At 39.2% G+C, this 20,503-nt stretch overlaps 1 protein-coding gene across 16 annotated transcripts in view; it reads left to right on the top strand.

Annotated features, from left to right (window-relative positions):
• Cyld (CYLD lysine 63 deubiquitinase) overlaps positions 1–20,503 on the top strand; it is a 59,821-nt gene that overhangs the window by 1,934 nt on the left and 37,384 nt on the right. For 11 of the 16 annotated variants that reach the window (XM_063278097.1, XM_063278096.1, XM_063278098.1 and 8 more), the window contains 3 exons: positions 6,434–7,087; positions 8,217–8,519; positions 11,348–11,453. In XM_063278097.1, coding sequence (XP_063134167.1) covers positions 6,584–7,087; positions 8,217–8,519; positions 11,348–11,453 — 913 coding nt within the window. In that variant the 5' untranslated portion in view covers positions 6,434–6,583. Of the gene's footprint in view, positions 1–3,523; positions 3,665–6,433; positions 7,088–8,216; positions 8,520–11,347; positions 11,454–20,503 lie in introns of all 16 variants that reach the window. The other 5 variants (XM_063278093.1, XM_063278087.1, XM_063278085.1 and 2 more) reach the window with 1 other exon arrangement.

Raw genomic sequence — 20,503 nt, 5'->3', positions numbered from 1 at the left:
CTTGGATCTTATTCTTAACATAGTCACTTAAATAGGACAAGGAAATAGCATTTTGGCTTCTGCTATGACCACCTAAGCTAATCAAAGTTTGCTGGTCTAGACCCTGGAAAGACAAGGAGTGGGGAAGTTGGGGTTTTGGAGTCCAGTGGCTACGTTTAACTCACAAGAGACAGCATAGTTCCCAGCCTCCTGATGTGACTGCAGATACAAGCACCAGACTTTTTGTTTTATTTTTTAATTTTTAATTTTTTTTTTATAAACCTTGTAAGTCCCACTTGATTTTGTGACTGTATCCTTGTGTCACAAGTTATTCTGGTCTTGAAATCTCTATTTCTATTTACCATTTAGGCATGACTTGATTGTTTTAGTAAGAGTCGTTTTTTCTTAACTTAGTCACTCTAGCTGACTGGAAGCATTTGGGAAAGCTGTGGCGCTTTTCTTGCATACCCATGCCAGGATGCTTGCTTCTTTGCCATTTGCTCTTTGAGCGCTAGTGAGTATTGTAGTGTCTATTCTGGTTTAGAAAGCTTCCTGTGGTGTTTTAGGACAAGGAGGTACCTCAGAAGATGCCACAAGTTGTTGAATTACAGCTGCCTTTGTGAGGTTCTTAGGGGTGGTACAGCTTGATCACTTGAGCATCCAAGGTCTGGAAAAGTTCCCACTTTTATGTAGCTGATGACCATTCATATTGTGATGCTTAGAACTGGGTAATTCTGATCTTTAGTATTTGCTGTAGGACTTATACTCTGATCATTTTTTTTTATTTCATTCGTTGAAAATTGGTCAACATTTATTTTTTTTAACCATCATTTAGTTTAATGATTTTTATCTTAATATAATGAAACCCTCCTTTACTCAGCATTCAGGCTGTCACCAAGCTCATAAATAGGTAATGATTTCAGATCTGTGTGAGTCTTTTTGTTTTCTAGTCTCTAGTGTCCTCAAGAAAGGCCTCTGTTCATCTTTGCTTCAGGCTGAACAGTTTGAGGCTACACTGTTGTATTCCAGCTCCTTGATATTTCAGTAATTACCAAAATATACACGATTACTCTTACCCAGGCGGGCATGGGACAGTGTTTAAATGAGTTGTTCCTGATATACTCGCCTTCACAGTGATTCCGTTTGCCAAGTAGCAAGAGAGTATACTTGAAAATCTCTCCCCTCGTACTACCTCTTCCTCGTCACTGTGAACTTGCTGTCTTAGAGCAGTCATCACTGTACTCAAAGCAGAAGCTGGATGGGTGGAAAGCAGTCATCACACCTTCAAGTGTGAAGTTTTCAGGGTCTAACCCTGACCGTCTCAGAACACTGAATGTGATCTGGAAAGAGCTCATAGTGTGATTTTGTTGTTTCTCTTTGTAGAGTCCTGAGGCAGTTTTTATTGCTTGGAGTCAGAAGGCTTTATTTAGCTACTGTGCAAATCCCAGTGGAGTGAGAATATAGTGTTGGCATTATATCGTTACTACAGGAGGAGGAAAGATGTTAGGGTGTTTCTGTTGTGTTGTTGATGATAGTTTGGTTTCTCATCAGGTGTGTGTCTAGAAAGAGACACGGTTATCCATTCAACTTTATTATTTGTAATAAAGGAAATTAATTTTAATGTGTTTCAAACATACTCATTTTTTATACCATTTATTTATTCTTATTTTAAATGCATTAGTGTTTTACCTATATGTATGTCTGTGTGAGGGTGTCAGATCCTGAAGTTACAGATAGTTGTGAGCTGTGATGTAGGTGATGGGAATTGAACTGGGTACCCTGGAATTGCACTCAGTGCTCATAACTGGTGCCATCTCTCCAAACCCTGAAAGCTATTCTTGAATATTCCTTATAAAAGTGGGAAGGCTCACACATGTTTCTTTTATTTGGATAATACCTTTTTTTAAAAAGTACTTTGTAATGTTTGTCTTGACTATTCCACTTGTCTGTTGTGACCTATCCTGTTATTGAGTATAAATTCAGGTTTACTTGTGCAACAAGTTGCAGACATTCATCATTCTTTGTCTAGTTCACTTTAAAAATATTCTTGAAAACTTCTGTTTATTGCCATAGATCTTTTTTCTTTTACAAACCAAGCAGTTATATAATTCTTAAAACTGTGGACTACCTCCCTTAATGAATTGCAAAGGCAACTTTGAGATCAAATTCATTTAAATGTAATGATCTGAAACATATATAATTATTTGTTTTGTTTTGTTGTTTCATTAACACTAATTTTTTAAAATTTCAAATTGTGGCATCAGTTGTTAAGTTAGAGAGTCAATAGAATAGGCAATTTCCAACTTACCATCTAAAGAACCCAGTTTTAGAAAATTTTAGAAATAAAAAAAATTATTTTAAAAATAAAATAGCTATGAAATGTTTTTGGTCAAAAATTTTGAAATGCATTTCAAAGAGACCCCAAACACTAACTTAGTGCTTTTTGACTACTTCTGCCTGGAGCAGTCTTACCCTTTAGAAATGTATTCCTCTTTATTTGTGTTGCTTGCTTTTTTCAGACACACAGACACAGCTCATCACCTCATTTCTTTGAGCTTTTTAGACACAGTAAATTGGAAAGCGAGAAGGCCACAAAAAGAGTCACAGGCAGACTGCAGGAAACCACAGAAAATGGCTGATTGCAAGAGGAACATATAAGTATATATTGTGATTTATATAAAACAGGCAAGAGAGCCAGGGAACAGGATGAAAAGCTTTATAATAAAGTAATAGTAAAGTCTTCTATATTGAGACTCACTAATAATAATTTATATTCCTAATGATACCTTAGTGATCAAGAAAAAAAGTAATTTCCTTAATGGTGACATAATAATATTTTAGTAAAAAACCCAAACTCTTTATCTTGGTTCCTCAGAGGTACAGAGCCATACTAAGAGGTTATGTAGTTTCTGGGGTGGAGTCCTTTTGAGGGGTTTTGTTTACATGGGCTAAGATTGAGGTGTCTACAGGTGTGTTATGTAAGTAGCAGAGATAAATTGATTCTCTTTTTGTTGAAGTAGACAGTGCCCTCAAGTGGAATTCAAGAGCACATTACAAAAGGAAGTAGAAAGAGGAGCAGCTCATGCTGCCACTGCCTGCATCCTCACCAAGTGTGCAGATGCTTTAAGTGATAGTGGTTTGGAGCAGTGCCTGCCTTATCCTGTCGTGGGTGACCCGAGTCTCTCATTTGGGCTTGCAAAGGGACAGGCAGACTTGTGAAAATGATGGAGTACTTCTAAGAGACATGTTACTCTGTGTGTGGAATTGCTATGCTGCTCCTTCATTGAGTCCAACAATAACATTTCTGCTTTAGTTTTAAGTGTATTTGATTTTTATCGCAAGAATAAAATGGGTGCATATGCTAGCTTTATTAACTGCTACCTTTAGCCACAAGGCCGGAGATGGATACCTCTGTCTCAAAGAAGGATGAAATAGTCACTTTCTTATGACAGATACATGGGTCTATTCTTTTCAGAAAGATAATTAAATAATGAAACCCTTAATTTGAAAAGATGTAATTGTGTTTTAAAAATTTGTTCTTTAGCAGTGAGCCCTTATGCCATGGATTCTGAACTGGCTTATGTTATCTGGCATGGATTCTCTTTAGCAGAGCAGGACTCCTCAAGTCTGATAGAGCATGGCTGGTTGATCCCATCACAGTACTGACACTAGTGGCTCCTGCTGGGTTAGTATTGTACTTCACAGCGTTCAGATATGTATGCAGTATGTTTTGGTTACTCTCACCTCACCTCATTTTCCTTCTACCCATCACTCCTCCCTACAGGTCCCTTTACCACATTCATGTCTTTTTTCTTTTGTGACCATTAAGCTTAATGAAGGCCACATGTTGAGCCTAGTTGCTAGTGGTACATATCTGAAGATGATGCTTTTCTCTCCCCCAGAATCATCTAGTAGCCAATAGTTTAGCCAGGATGTACCCATGAACCCCATCCTAATCCATGACTAGTAATTGACTTGTCCAGTCTTAGATGGGCCAGTGCAAGCAACCACAGCTGCTGTGAGTTCATGATTGCAGTGGCTGTGTTGTGGCCAGAAGATAGTGTTTTGCTCTTATTTTCCCTGTCTTCCAGGTTTTGTATTCTCCACGCCCAATCCCACCCCATTCTGCAACTTTGCCTGAACTTTAGAGGGAGTATTATAAATAAATGTTCTGTTTAGAGCCGTGCGAGCACTCATTCAAGCTGTCCCCTTTTCTCAGAGCCTTGGCCAGCCAAGACTCTCTGCATTCATCGCCGTTCATTGTAAAGAAGAAGCTTCTCTGATTAAGACTGATAACATTTGTCTGTGGCTATAACTAGAGATGTTTAGAAAGCAGTTGGACACCATGCCAATTTAGGTAAACAACAGTCAAACCCTAAGCCATGGGATTCTGAACTTATTTATAATACCTGGCATAGATTCCCTTTAGCAGAGCATAGCTGGTTGATCCCATCACAGTTCTGCTATGTGTAGGCATGTTTTGCTTGCTGTGTTAGTATTGTAGTTCTGGGGTTCACAGCTAGGTAAGACCACTGATGCCCTATTCTCCCCAGTGCAATAGCATCTTTCAGTACTGTGAAAGCTAGTTAGCAGAGAGGAAGTGTCCATCTCAGCTCTAGCTTGGTTTCTCTATATCTTACAGCTAAGGAGTGTGCTGTCTTCAGCAATAGAATCTTATCATCTAGTTCTGGTGGCAACCAAGAGAATTGGCAAGAATCTGTATTGTCTTGGGGGCCTTTAGGACCTCCCTGATTGACCATTCATAAGGAGGTTATCCCATACCTGCCACTGGGAATTTTGTTTAATAACCAGAGCTTCTGGGATAAGCATTATCTAGTCAAACAGGATCTCTTCCTTCTAACTCTAATTTTCTTTCAACTTATATTTTTAAATTGGCTTACAAAAGTGGAGTTTAGACTGTCAGGATGGCTTAGCAGTAAGGTACTTGCTATCAAGCCTGATGACTTGAGTTTGATTCCTAGAGCAGACATGGTAGATGGAGAGAACTAGTTCCTACGTGTTGTCCTTGTACCTTTCATGTGAGCTGTGGTATTCATGCATAGCAAAGTGGGTAACTTTGCCTTGCTCTTGATTTTAGGGGAATTTGCTTCAGGTGTTTCGCTAACATGATGTTGGCTGTGGGCTTCTTATAACAGCACTTAAAATTATATAGTTTTAAACCATTGAAGTAGGATTTAAAATGAGGTTACAGAATTGTGCAATTATTTTTGTAACAGTTTTAAATAAAAAAGTTGAAGCTTGAAAATAATCACTTGTATATTCCTTTATACATAAAGTGTCTTAAACTCACAATTTATAGATGTAAACATCTATAATTCAGTATTATTATCCTATAGTCACATAGTCCAAATTTTGAGGCTATAAACCATTTTCAAATATTCTTTATATACTCAGATTATAATATTTATGCTTATTAACTATAAGAAATTAAATAGTAGTTAACATCTCCCTGCCTAAGCACAAATTATGCAAGATTATTATGAAAATCAAAGTGATGGGGGTGCTAAAGAGATGGGTTAGCAGGTAAGAGTATATACTGCTCTTCCAGAGTAAATGGATTCAGATCCGTGTCCCCATGGTGGGGGTAGCTTACAACTGCCTGTAAACTCAGCTCCAGAGGATCCAACCTTCCCTCTTCTGGCTTCCTGGGATACCTGTACACATGTGGCATACAGTCACACAGATCAGCATATATACATGTAAATAAAATGTATAAAAATAAAATTGGGTCAAATAAAACAGATAAATGAATTGTAGATTAAGTTCCTGAATGTAATATTGTCATCCTTTTGTTGGTAAAAGATGTTCAGTACTATAATGTGTAGCTTTCTACTTAAGTTACATGTTTAGAAATAATAGCCTTTTTAATTAATAAGATTATGTGTGTTTTCTCAAAGCACTGTGTTTTATCCATTCAAGTAAGACAGAAGTGCTACTTTGTAAAGTTTAAAAACATCTCAGCTGGGCAGTGGTAGCACATACCTTTAATCCTATTACTCAGGAGGCAGAGGCAGAGGCAGAGGCAGAGGCAGGGGCAGGGGGATCTGTGTTCAATGCCAGCCTCATTTACAGAGCAAGTTCTAGGACAGCAAGGGCTTAAACAGAGAAACCCTGTCTCAAAAACCTAAAACCAAACCAACCAAACCAACCAACCAAACAAAAAACTGAAAGAAAAATTCTCAGTCTGTATATGAAGGTAACCTTAAAGTTTTTGTTAGTTTCTGATCTTATACATTTTGATATAGTCATTATTGTTGATGTCTGCAAATGCTTTGTTACTTGCTTTCTTAAAAATGCAGTTACAGTAGACACAGTCATATGTCTTTTAGCTCTTTGAGATGTGTATGTATATATATTCAAATGACTTTTAAAAAATCTTTAGCTTTAAGGTTGTATTGGATGAAGTCTGAAGTTTGATTTGCTTGTTTGCCAGGCACTTTGAATTGCTGTCTTTTTACAACATGGATGCCAGGTTGCTAAAATCTTGCTTTGGGACTTACAGTGAGTTCATTTTTTTGGATTTTATGACAGATTTACTAGTGGTTCCTTTTTGCCAGCTAATGTTCTGAAAGTTACTGTCACAATGAGTTCAGGCCTGTGGAACCAAGAGAAAGTTACTTCACCCTACTGGGAAGAACGGCTTTTTTATCTGCTTCTTCAAGAATGCAGTGTAACAGACAAACAGACACAGAAGCTCCTGAGAGTACCCAAAGGGAGCATAGGACAGTACATCCAAGACCGTTCCGTGGGGCATTCAAGAGTTCCTTCTGCTAAAGGCAAGAAAAATCAGATTGGATTAAAAATCTTAGAGCAACCGCATGCAGTTCTGTTTGTTGATGAAAAGGATGTTGTAGAAATAAATGAAAAATTCACAGAGTTACTGTTGGCAATTACCAACTGTGAGGAGAGGCTCAGCCTATTTAGAAACAGAATCCGACTAAGTAAAGGCCTCCAGGTAGACGTGGGCAGTCCTGTGAGAGTACAGCTGCGATCTGGGGAGGAGAAGTTTCCAGGAGTTGTACGCTTCAGAGGACCTTTATTAGCGGAGAGGACGGTGTCGGGGATTTTCTTTGGAGTAGAATTACTGGTAAGTTTGATAAGACATTTTAGTGTTTTTGTGAGTGTGTGTTTGTGTGTGTGTGTGTGCAAGCACATACATGCTCCCCTTTTTATATGCAGTATATTTTTATATTCATGACTGTTAGGTTTTATGTTTTTTGTTTGTTTTTGGTGTAGTTCTCAGGATAGACCTTAGGGCCCTCTACAACTGAGCTATATTTCAGCCCCTAAATTTATTTAATGATAAACTGAGAGGATATAAAGTCAGTGCTTGAAAATTTTAATTTTAACTTAAAAATTGTCCCTTATAATAGGAATATATAAGTCATTATTCTGGACTTCTGTATGTAAGAAGTTTTAAGTTACCTATATTAAGAGTTAGCTCTACCAATTATAATAAATACTTCAAAAATTATTAAATATCTTGTGATATCATCTATAGTATTCTCAGTTAATTATTTATGCTATTAAATGTAACAGTTTTGAGGCAAGAGTTTGAAATATATTGTAGCGATTTCAGTTTGCTTATACTTATTCCCGATTTTTATAAACTGCCTTAGAATTTATTTCTAAGAAACATACCTAAAATGTTTTCAAGTATTTCCAAACTGAGTGTGGGTTCTCAGCAATGCCACTTTCTGACATTCTTGTGAGTAGCCTGCTTTATTTGCTTCTTGATTTGGTTTTTCAGGCAGCGAGATAATTAGGTTTCGACACCCAGTTATGGTTGATTCTACCAGGATTGCCATGCTACTTAACCAGCCTACATCAAGTTCTCCCAATCGTTCCTCATCTGTGAAGTGCTTCTAGCACATATGATTGGAGTGTTTCATTCAGTGGATGGCATACAGCTCTTTCTCAGTAAATGGAGCAAGCACTGCTCTTTGCTTAGGGTGGAATGACTAAAATTATGGCAGACTCCTACTGTAGGTTTCAGTCTAACTCTTTCTCAAAAGAATTATGAAGTGAGGTAATTTTACCATCAGCTTTAGTCGTTAAATACCCTAAACCCAACTGCAATTGTCAGTCATGATAGTTCTTATTCTGTATGTAATTTAGAGATTTTTCCGAAGTAATTGTCCTGTAATCCCTTTAATGAATAATCTTCCTGTATCTCTTTCTATATCTCTTTTAAAAAAAATATCTCTTAAAACTAGGAAGAAGGTCGTGGCCAAGGTTTCACTGATGGGGTGTATCAAGGAAAACAGCTCTTCCAGTGTGATGAGGACTGTGGCGTTTTTGTTGCATTGGACAAGCTGGAGCTTATAGAAGATGATGACAATGGGTTGGAAAGTGATTTTGCAGGCCCAGGAGATACAGTCCAGGTTGAACCTCCCCCTTTGGAAATAAACTCCAGAGTTTCTTTGAAGGTTGGAGAAAGTACAGAATCTGGAACAGTGATATTCTGTGATGTTTTACCAGGAAAAGAGAGTCTAGGATATTTTGTTGGTGTGGACATGGTAAGAAAATTTTGAATTGTATTATTGTGAATATATGTATTAGTCTCATTACCAGTTTAGGTTTAAATGGAATACTTAAAATGGATTAATGTACAGTACTTCAAAGAAGGCAGTCTAGTTTATCTTTGTACAGGAACATTGAAATAGGACATAGAAACATACAGAATGCGGCTACTACGTCCTTTTCCAGTTTTAGTAAACTGGGAGAATGTTCTCAGTCTTTAAATTTTCCTTATTATAATTGACCAGTAGACAAAAGCAAAAACCAAACCAACCAAACCAATAAAAGAAACTGACACTTCCCTGACCAAGCCCAACTATATGATACTGTATTTCCTTTTAATTTAAAAAGATTCTTGGACATGTTTTTATATATATATAAAGTTTTATTGATTTTTCTGATAATAATGAAAGTAAAAAGTCATTAATAAAAATGCCCAGGAAAAGAGCCACACTGCATTTGAGTAGATAGAGTATTCCCACAGGATTTGTACTGTTTAAAACTTTTTTTTTCTTTAAAGATTTATTTTATTTATATGAGTACACTGTTGCTCTCAGACAGATAAGAAGAGGGCATCGGATCTCATTACAGATGGTTGTGAGCCACTGAGTGGTTGCTGGGATTTGAACTCAGGACCTCTGGAAGAGCAGTCCGTGCTCTTAACCACTGAGCCATCTCTCCAGCCCCTTAAAAGTTGTTTTTTTTTTTTTTTTTACTGCAGTCAAATATGTCTAATATAAGAATGTTTCCACCTTAACTATAGTTAGAGAACAGTTCAGTGGCATTTGGTATGTTCTCATTATGCCCTTTTCACTGTCTGTCTGCTGGGCTTTTCCGTCTCACACAGAACTCTGTTCTTATTAAATATATTCTGCCCAGTTTGTCCCATGCCTGTTAACTAGTCTGGGTATGTCTGCAGGCCCCTCAGTGAGGTCATACAGTCTCACTGTTTCTGTTTGTGTCACTCATTTTTCTTCTTGTTAGTAATGGATACATTCTGGTGCACATAGTGGACTAACTTGTGGCATTAAGAGAGTGAGAAGAAAGAGATTGAAAATATTTTTATTACAGACTGAAAATATGGGCAAAAGTTCATTATGGATAGTATCAACACCAGGTGTATTAGGAGAAGATATGAACAGTGGAGTCATACAGTGGAGTGTTTTTAGTAATCATTTCTGTTTATTCAGAAATACTGTAAAGAGATGGTGGGACACAAATGTTTTTGTTACCTTGTGCTTAGAAATTCTGTTGGATGCTCACCAGTTAGGTATAAAATAAGAAGTTGCCAGATGGGATTGGGGATTTAGCTCAGTGGTAGAGCACTTGCCTAGCAAGTACAAGGCCCTGGGTTCGGTCCCCAGCTCTGAAAAAAAAGAAAAAAAAAAAAAAAAGAAGTTGCCAGATTCTTACTGTGTGAAATTAGAACCGGGGTAACCTGTGGGCATCTCAGAATTCTTAATAATTAAAAACAGTATTCTTTAAATGTGAGTTTAATATTTCAGAGGAGAAGTTGTAGGCTGGGTAGAGAGAAGGTTGGAGAAAGAAGGCCAGTAATCTTTGGACTTTGTCTCATACAGACTCTTTGGCCTAGGCTTTCCATGTGACAGGAGCTGTTTAGGTCTTCTCCTCCCTCGATGGTGATCACCTTGTTTAACTCAGGCAGACTGTCTTAAGGCTCGCCTGCCAGCTCCATCCATGTCTGTCCATTACCATTTGATTTACACAGGCATCACTTCCAAACACTGTCGCTAGGCTTCTTGAGAAGATAGTTCAATTGCAACTTTTCTCATGGTTTTTTGTTTCCAGGGACACTTCCCACATGCAGTAGTGCTCAGAGCAGGTGTTTCACTGGCTCATCTCTCTATACCTCATCAACAACCTGTGTGGCTGGTGATGCAGTAGACTAGAACTTAGAAAATCTCCATTTGGGGGAAGTCTTGTACACCTACAAATGACAAAAGAATTTTGAGGTCTGCAGAGATGGCTCAGTGGGTACTGTACTTCTAGGGTCCTGAGTTCCAGAGCACCTACATGGTGGCTCACCACCATCTATAAAGGATCTGATGGTCTTTTCTAGCATGTAGATTTACATGTAGCAGAGCACTCATCATTTAAAAAAAAATATAAAATAAATACCATTCTGCTTATAGAATCTCATAGTAATTCAGATGAGCAAAGTGCCCAGAGATATAAATGTCTGGATAAAATAATGCATTTCTTGTGAATTTTCATATGCAAACAATATCACTTTAAATGTTATTATTAATGCAGGTTAAAGTATGAAAAATGCTTTAAATACTATTTTTCTGTGTGTTTACCCTAAATTTATTATCATTATTTTATTATAAAACCTTGTTACAACACTGAATCACTAACCAGTCAGCATATACCAGCTGATAAGAGGCCCCCAACATATACACAGCAGAGGGTCAGTCAGAGAAACATACACCTAAAATACACCTCAAGAGACTGGAGGCCCCAGGGAGGTTAGAGTTCTGGTGGGGTGGGTGGGGTGGGTGGGTGGGGTGGGTGGGGTGGGGACATCCTCACAGAGACAGTGAGGGCAGGGAGGAAATATGGGATGGAAGGGAGGGGAATAACATCTGGAGTGTAAACAAACGAACAAAATAAAAAAGAATTCTCTGTTAAAAAAAAACAACCTTGTTACTTTAGTAGCTATTTCTAATACAACCTTTCTTCTTTTGGGCAAAATAGTTAGAAGTTTTCAATGTAAAGTGTTTTAGAGGATTCTTTTGTAATGTGGGTGTTCATTTTTATATTTAATCGAGGAGGGCTCAAAGGTTTGCTTTTTATGCATTTCTAGGATAACCCTATTGGCAACTGGGACGGAAGGTTTGATGGGGTTCAGCTTTGCAGTTTTGCAAGTGTTGAGAGTACAGTTCTCCTACACATCAATGACATCATCCCAGGTATGTCTCCTTTATGTATGCAGAAGGCACTTATGAGGGTGGAAATATATTCTTCAAGATAGGTCTTTTGAAATTGGGTTTTATATTGCAAATTGACATTAAATAGAATATCCTTTATTTACCCCAAACAAAACCAATAAAGGTTTCTAGAAGTAGTATTTCTTAAAGTACCGAGTGAAGTTTCTACATTATCTGTTACATTGTTTTCTCCTAGACATTTTAATAGAGAAAAAGGTCTTTTCTTATAATTGTAAGATTCAAACATACAAAAACTGCTGCCTGTTGGAGTAAGAGTTGAAAGTAGGATTGTATAAGGAGAAATTGGTTATCTCCTCTGTACGTCACAGTGGATTCAGGATTCTTGATAAGTGATGGCTGAGGTTCTTTTGTTTTAAGATGGTATTATGATAGATCATGATCCATGACTGTAGTCAGAAACATTACATAATTTATCATATATTATTATTATCTATATGTGTTGTTATGGAAGTAATAATCAGGGTGAGCAGGATGGCTCAGTGGGTAAAGGCAGTGAACATATATTCTTTCTGGGGATGGGACCGAATCCTGTACATGTGATACAAGTGGCACCACAGTAAAACCCTTTACCATGGAGCTACAGCACAGCTTGTGAACTTAAAAACAATGGGAAAGCCGCCACCACCAACAAAGTCCTCTGCAAAGCTGAAGAACCTTCTGTTTTGCTTCAAATAAATAACTCCCTTGGCTGCTATGAGGTATTGGCAGTGATAGCAGCCCCAGCCCCAACTGTTAGATTCCCCAGCTGTTAGATAGGATAGTGCAGTAGAGTCAAGAGAGGCATTCAGAGATGGTGTCTTAGTCAGGGCTTCTATTCCTGCACAAACATCATGACCAAGAAGCAAGTTGGGGAGGAAAGGGTTTATTCAGCTTACACTTCCACATTGCTGTTCATCACCAAAGGAAGTCAGGACTAGAACTCAAGCAGGTCAGGAAGCAGGAGCTGATGCAGAGGCCATGGAGGGATGTTACTTACTGGCTTGCTTCCCCTGGCTTGCTCAGCTTGCTCTCTTGTAGAACCCAAGACCACCAGCCCAGGGACGTCACCACTCACAATGGGTTGGGCCCTCCCCCCTGATCACTAGTTGAGAAAATGCTTTACAGATGGGTCTCATGGAGGCATTTCCACAACTGAGGCTCCTTTCTCTGTGATAACATTAAGCTTGTGTTAAGTTTACAAACAAAACCAGGCAGTACAATTGACCTCTTGTTAACTTGACACACACATTAAGCCCCAACCCTTAGTTTCTTATTCATCCCCAAGATCTAAATAACTTTGAGAGTTCTGCAGTCTTTGCATATTAAAAGTTCAATCCCTTTAAAATCTCCATTATCTTTTAAAATTCAAAGTCTTTTTAAAATTCAAAGTTTCTTAACTGTGGGCTCCACTGACATACTTTCTTACTTTAAGAGGGAAAAGTATCAGGGTACAGTCACAATCAAAAGCGAAGTCAAACTCTAACAATCCAGTGTCTGGGATCCACTCACGATTTTCTGCGCTCCTCTAAGGGCTTGGGTCACTTCTCCAACTCTGCCCTTTGTAGCACACACTTTGTCTTCTAGGCTCCAGTTGCCTGTACCCACTGTTCTTGGTGGTCATCTCATGGTACTGGCATCTCCAAAACACTGCTGTCTTCCACTGCAACTAGGCTTCACCAACAGCCTCTCACAGGCTCTTCTTCATGGTGCCAAGCCTCAACTCCTTTGCATGACCCCTTTAGTCCTGGGCCATCAATTGCAACTGAGGCTGCACCTTCACCAAAGGCCTTCCATGGATTCTCACAGTGCCCGGCCTCAGCTGCTCTTCATGACCCCTTCATGCCTTCAAAACCAGTCCCACCTTGATGACTCTTACACATTGCTAAGTCCAAGTCCAAGATTCAACCTTGGCTATCTCTAGAACACAGCCTCTTTGTGCTCTCAGAAAACACTTCCCAGAAGACTTCACCTCAATGATGCTGGTCTCTTAATCAGCACTAATTTCCTAGCTCCAGCTGACAGCATCAATAGTCGCAGTGATGCAAAGGTTTTGCTTTAGTAGTTCTGGGATCTCGTTAATCACAGCTGATTCTTCAGCCCCAGCTAACCAAACCCACAGAATCTTCACTAACAAAACAACATGGCCCTGATAAGAGTCTTTAATCTTCCCTCTGAAATTTCACAAGCCAGGCCTCCATCTTCTGCACTGTTCTCAACATTATCTTCCAAGCTCCTACAGAAGCTCTTAACATCCCAATGGCTCTTTTAGCTCAAGGTTCCAGAGTCCTTCCACAGTCCTCCCCCAAATATGGTCAGGTTGTCACAGGAATACCCCACTATACTGGTACCAATTTGTCTTAGTCAGGGCTTCAATTCCTGCACAAAACATTATGAACAAGAAGTAAGCTGGGGAGAAAAAGGTTTATTCAGCTTACACTTCCACATTGCTGTTCATCACCAAAGGAAGTCAGGACTGGAACTCAAGCAGGTCAGGAAGCAGGAGCTGATGCAGAGGCCATGGCTTGCTTCCCTCTGCCCTACTTAGCTTGTAGAATTCTCTTATAGAACCCAAGACTACCAGCCCAGGGATGGTAGCACCCACAATGGACTCCGTCCTCCCCCTTGATCACTAGTTAAGAAAATGCCTCACAGCTGGGTCTCTTGGAGGCATTTCCTCAACTGAGGCTCCTTTCTCTGTGATAACTTCAGCTTATGTCAAGTTGACACACAGAACCAGCCAGTATAGATGGGGATGGTATTGAACGCTTTGTAACTGTGAATAGCAGGAATGTGCTAGGTTATATGCTAATTAGATGGTTTATATGCTATCTTTGTACTCTAAACCAATTTATAAAATAGGTCTTGCTAAATTTTTTTGCTGATTTAAAATGTAAAACAGAACAAACAGCAAAAGTAACAAAAAATAAGAGAAAATAGAACTGTGGCTCAAATCAGACTTGGATTGTCTATGATGATTATGTCCATACCTGTGTGACCATTGCCCTGAGTTCTCTTCAGTCCTCCAACACATCCTATATTCTCAGAGTGCTCTTGCATTATGAAGAAATACATAAAAAGCCATATTTCTTAGTGTCACATACTAGTGGACATTGTTTCTATGGAGATGTATTTTGTCTTGGTTCTGTAAAAGATGGTTTTACTGTAGCAAGAATCATAAGTGAGCAGCAAACTATTTTTTTTCCGCCTAGTTTTTTTCCATTATTGGTAATGCTGACATAAAATGTTTTTGAGTTTTTTCTGTAGCTTATTTTGGGTCTTGAATTTCTTGTTTCATAGAAATGGGAGATGAATGCTCCTGGGCTGCACTCTGCCCTTCCTGTCTTCCTGTTGTTGTCAAGGCATAAATACTATTTTACAGTTTGAATATGTTTCCCATGTAGCTTTTAGTTTTGTAGCAAGAGGTGTGAGATTCGTGTGACAGCTTTATTTCAATTTTGCTATTAAAAAAATCTGTCATACTTTAGTTTTGATCTCTTTCAAGATACATTTGTTATTAATTCTTTGAGAATTTTCATACATACATATAATATGTTTTGATTATAACAACCTCATTCAACTCCTCCTGGGTCCCTCACTCCCAATTCCTTATCCAACCTTATGGAACAAATGGCTTATATTTAGGAGAAAGCATATATGTGTGTTCATATTTTATTTAGTGATATTTTTCATGTCTGTTTTATAGAGAGTATAGTTTAGGAAGCTTGTGAGTTGAAATACTCTTTAATATTATAGTGAGTGCTTATTGTTTTAAAGCCAGCAATATAAAACACCATTCATTCAGATAGGAGCAAGCCCTTACATAGGCCTCTTTAGATATGGCTATTGTAGGAAGTAAAGCAGGTAAGAATTCTTGGGGCTGGAATGTAGCTCCAGGATAGAACACTTGCCTAACATGAGCAAAGCTGTAAGTTCAAGTCCCAGTACTGAAGAAAAGTGATTGTTAGGGCGAGCAGGATGGCTCAGTGGGTAAGGGTGCTTGCCTTCAAGCCTACCTAGTTCTTGAAACTCACATGGTGAAGTAGAGAGCGACTCCTGCAGATTGTCCTCTGACCCCTGGACACACACACACACGCGCGCGCACCCTAATTTTTAAAATATAATAGTTCTTATGCCAAGCTTTCATTTTAACGGATGGAGATAGACAATCCATGGGTAGACTCTTTGGTCAGTTAGATGGTACCAGGCTAGAGAACAGTAAAACAAAGGGTAGGAAAGATAGGGTATGGCCTGTCACATCATGTATTCCGGTAGACCTCACGGTGAGACATTTAGGCAGCCACACAAGAAATTAATGGGCCTCAAATTTTAGTAAAGCTGAATTAAGAGGCCCTGTCTAAATAAATCTGGAGAGCTATGCTAATTTTGTAACACTAACGTGTTGGATGGTTGAGAAAAAAGTCCTTGCCATTTTTTTCTTTCATTATTTGTGATTTTTTACAAGGGAACCAATTCTAGGTAATACTGCTTCTGTGCATTCATATCCTCCAGTGAAATTTCACTTTGGTTAGCAAAAGATAAGTTTGGGCATTTTCTGTTTAAAGGAATTTTTTCCCTAGGGGGCCATCCAGTGGTGTTTTTGAAACCTTAACATCTGTGACATTTGTTGAATGAATGTAACTGTCATTTTTAGCTATCTTAATTGCATTGCTTTTGAATTTTATATTTTATAGCTGAATGAAATATGTTATATAAAGTTGTGGGATTGAGGAAACCATTAAGTTGGTATTGCTATTAAAGAAGGAAGATCTCTGAGCTGTAAAGCTCACATATGCAGACTTGGCTGTGTTATTTGCATTCTTCTGTAGAAGAAAGATTTGAAATGTTCCACCTTTCCCAACTCTTCAGCTGCATATCTATATACATACATACATACATATATACATACATATATGATATATAATATATTATATATAACATATATTAATATATATGTGTATGTGAATAACATATATGTATACATTTCACCTGTATTTGTTTGAAATGTAAATTGTCTTAGATTTTGCAGTAGCATATAAGAAATGGAAAGGAGAGAAGAAAAAAAAAGACATTTTTAATTTCTCTATGTTGGAATTAGGGTGTAACCTTACGTCTTTCTTGAAATCCTCCATCATTATGATCAAATGTGATTTTAAATCTAGATTTTTGCTTTTCTAGTGTGTTTGGATATTCAGTGTTTGCTTTGGTGGGAGAATTGGGCTCCGATGATGCCATGTAGTCTTGGTTTCTGTTGCTTGGGTTACGCTTGCCTCTTGCCATCACATTGTCTCTGGTGTTACCTTGTTCTGCTATTTCTGACAGTGGTTAGACCATCCTATAGGCCTGTGTGTAAGGAGTGCTGTAGACCTGTTTTCCTGTTCTCTTTCAGCCAGTTATGGGAACGGAGTGTTCTGCTTTCGGGCGTGTAGTCTTTCCTGTCTACTGGTCTTCAGGTGTTCCTGTGGGCCTGTGTCCTGAGTCCACCAGGCAGGTCTCTTGAAGCAGAAAAGTTGGTCTTACCTCTGGTCTCGAGCCTGGGATCGCTTCTCAGAGCGGGGTTTCAGCTCTCTGACTTCCCAGGCGAGTCTGCCCCTCTGAAGGTCTAGCTCTCCCTCCCACAGGATTTGGGTGCAGGGAGCTGTTTGACCTGGTCCCTTCAGATCCGGGCAGTGTCTGGACCTCAGCGTTGAGTGCCCCTATCTTCCTATTCCCAGAGGCCCTATGCAGTTTCCTCTTGAGCCAGGGATGTGGGCAAGGGTGGGCAGTACTGGCGGTCTCTCCTGCCCTGCAGTCTCAGGAATGCCCACCTATCAGGGCGATGAGCTCTCTCTCCCACCTCTCTCCCATGGGGTTTGGGAGCAGGGAGCTGTGGGCCTGGATCAGCGAGGATCGGGCCCCAGCTAGAAACCGGAAGTGCCTGGTCCCAGAGGAATTTTGCCTTTGTGTGTCCTGAGTCCACCAGGCAGGTCACTTGGAGCAGAAAAGTTGGTCTTACCTCTGGTCTCGAGCCTGGGGTCGCTTCTCAGAGCCGGGTTTCAGCTCTCCGTGAGGGCAGCAACCAGAAGGGCCTGCCCGCCTTTGCTTGGGACCCTGTGCACAGGGGGCCCAGATGGCGCTAGGCGTTTTCCTCTAGAGTCAGAAATGTGGGCAGAGAGTAGTCTCCTCTGGCTTCCCAGGCGTGTCTGCCCCTCTGATGGCCTAGCTCTCCCTCCCACGGGATTTGGGTGCAGGGAGTTGTTTGACCTGGTCACTTCAGATCCAGGCGAGGTCTGGCCCGCAGTGTTGAGTGCCCCTATCTTCCTGTTCGGGTGTAACCTTACAAGTAAAAATTTTTTTTCTGTTTTTACAGTACTTACATTAAAAACATTTCACTTATATTTTATTTAAATACTGATATAGAATTAAAATAGCAACACCATCAACAACAAGAGCAAACCACATTAGTTTCATGATGTGAGAGTTCCTTGTCATGGATCTTCAAGATCTTTGCTTGTCATTAACATCATTGCTGGTTTAGAGCAGTCGTGAGAAAGGAGAAGAATACTTTTTCTCTTTCAAAACTATTGATATTCATAAATCTTGAATAGCAGATAATTAAGAATGATACTGCTTTTATATACATAAATTATACTTATTTGCCAACAAAATAAAGCTTGCAAATAGACTTTTAAAAAGTAAAGTTGTTTAGATGAAAATTAATTTAATTTGAATAAGCCTTCATCTATATTTTTTTTTGTATCATTAACACTCTTAAGGGAGAAAAAAGCATAAAGAGTCTCCTTTAGTTCCTTAGTTTATTTATTTTTTTCTTGCTCAATTACCTCCATTTGTGGGAAAGAATTAACATTTCCAGCACGTAGGAAAGATGCCTTTTCAGGCAGCTGAATAGATGGTGAGATTTGGAAAGAATTCTTCCCAATGAACTGTTTCTTACTGTTGGTGTCTAGATTCTTTTCCTTCAGCCTGCTAAAAATGTCGCTCTTTGCCCTGCTGTTTCTGATGGCCCAAAGCATTAGCACATCTGATGTGTTTGTGAAGTAGTGATTAGGCCTTTTTGTGACACCCTAAAGGAATGCATTTCTGCTTGTTGAGCTCTGTCTCTATCTTTCAGTTGTGAAGGTTAAGAGTTTAATGCAAATAAACAACTCAAGCTGCACAGTTTATGCATATTCACAGAAACTTTAAAAAGGAGTTGTTTAGTGTGAACCTTTCTTTCTGAGGCTGGTGTGTGTGTGTGTGTGTGTGTGTGTGTGTGTGTGTGTGTGTCTGTGTGTGTGTGTGTGTGAGAGAGAGAGAGAGAGAGAGAGAGAGAGAGAGAGAGAGAGACTTAATGAGTTTCATAAGGGCTGCTATAGGAACATGTATAACTTACCTGACTGGTTAAAAAAAAAAAAAGACTCTTCTTTTCCTGTAAGCTGTTAACAATATATATTCCTTAGGGAGGGTGGGACCCTATGAGTCCCTTCCCTTTCCATGACAAGTCCAATCTCATGTACGTCTTTTTCAAGGTATCATAGCTGCTGTATGTTCAAGAGTGCAACAGCCTGGAAGTCAGCATTCCACATCTTCTCTACTTCCTCCAGCTCTTCTATGTTTTCCACCTTTTTATCCCTGAACCTTGGAAAGGATGACATAGATGTACCATTTGTAGTTGAACATTGATCAACTATTTGTTCTCAGTATTTTGATCACTGCAGTAGGAAGTGTTTCTGACCAGAAGGACAGCAACGCTGTGGGCATAAACATAAGGTATTTAGAAGGTGCTTTATGAGCCACATCATGTCCATTTAAGAGAAGAGCAGCAGTAGTTTCTGTCCCAGGTCTTCTGACCTCCTTATCCACAGACCGAACCAAGAAACTGTTGTTACCCTGTAGGCTCTGCTGCTTGTGCTGATGAGCGCATCAGGCCAGCTAGTGCTGTTGTACACAGGGCAGAGAGCCGGGTGTGACTTTGTAGTTTCCCCTAGCAGCCTGCACTACATTTTCTGCACTATAAGGGATAGTTAGGAGAGAGGAAGGGCCCAGCCCCATTCCAGCTTGTTTTCTGTATGCTTTGTGACCAGAGCATGTGGCATCCTCAGCAATAAGAGCTCACCATCGGCCCTGGGTTCGGTCCCCAGCTCCGAAAAAAAGGACCAAAAAAAAAAAAAAAAAAAAAAAGAGCTCACCATCTAGACCTGGTAGACAACTGACAGCAACAGTTGCTTTTGCTGCCTTGGGGACTTCAGGAGCCTTCTTGACCATCAACTCGGAGAGAAGCTGTTCACACCCTTGGCACTGGGAGGAACTCGGTCTACCCATCCAGAGCACCACTGTTCTTTACAAATTGCTTTTATAAGAAATTGCTATACTGCTTTAAAGAGAGACTATTGTATAGTGTCACATGACCATTGGAAATAGACGAATGATCAAGTCTTCCCACATCCCCATCAGCATGGCTGCTTTTCATGTGCTATTCTGAGAAATGTGTGGTGATAGTTCATTGCAGTTTTTTGTTTTCCTTAATAGCTCATGATACTGAACATCTTTTCATGTTTTTATGTCCTAAGTTTATATTCTTCAGTAAAATACATTTTTATTTGTTTTGGCTAGGTTCTAATTGAGATATTTGCTTTTTTACTGTTCATTTATATAATTAAAAAGTATGTTCTAGACACTAGTCCTTTGTTGAATATGATTTACAAATATTTTCTCCTAGTCTTTACCTTGTCTTCTCATCATCTTCACAAGGTTCGCTTTTGGGATTAAGTCCAACAAATTTTACTTGGTTCTATATTTGGAAGATTTTCTTAGTTTTACATAAAATGTAATTCATACACTACATTACCCATTAAAACATAGCCCATCGATATTAAGTGTGTTTATAATATCATACATCTATTGCAGTTATGTAGCACAAGCTTTGTATCATCCCAGAATGAAACCCTGTTACCCACTCCCAATGACAGCTTCTGTCCAGACCCTGGCAACTGCGAGGCTGCTTTCTGTTTCTCCAAGTTTGCCTGTTCTATAATTCCTTCTTTGTAAGAAGGACT

This window comes from Rattus norvegicus, chromosome 19, assembly GCF_036323735.1.
Source record: "Rattus norvegicus strain BN/NHsdMcwi chromosome 19, GRCr8, whole genome shotgun sequence".
Lineage (NCBI taxonomy): Eukaryota > Metazoa > Chordata > Mammalia > Rodentia > Muridae > Rattus > Rattus norvegicus.
Note: the sequence above shows the minus strand (reverse complement) of the source record. Positions and strands in the feature narration are given on the sequence as shown.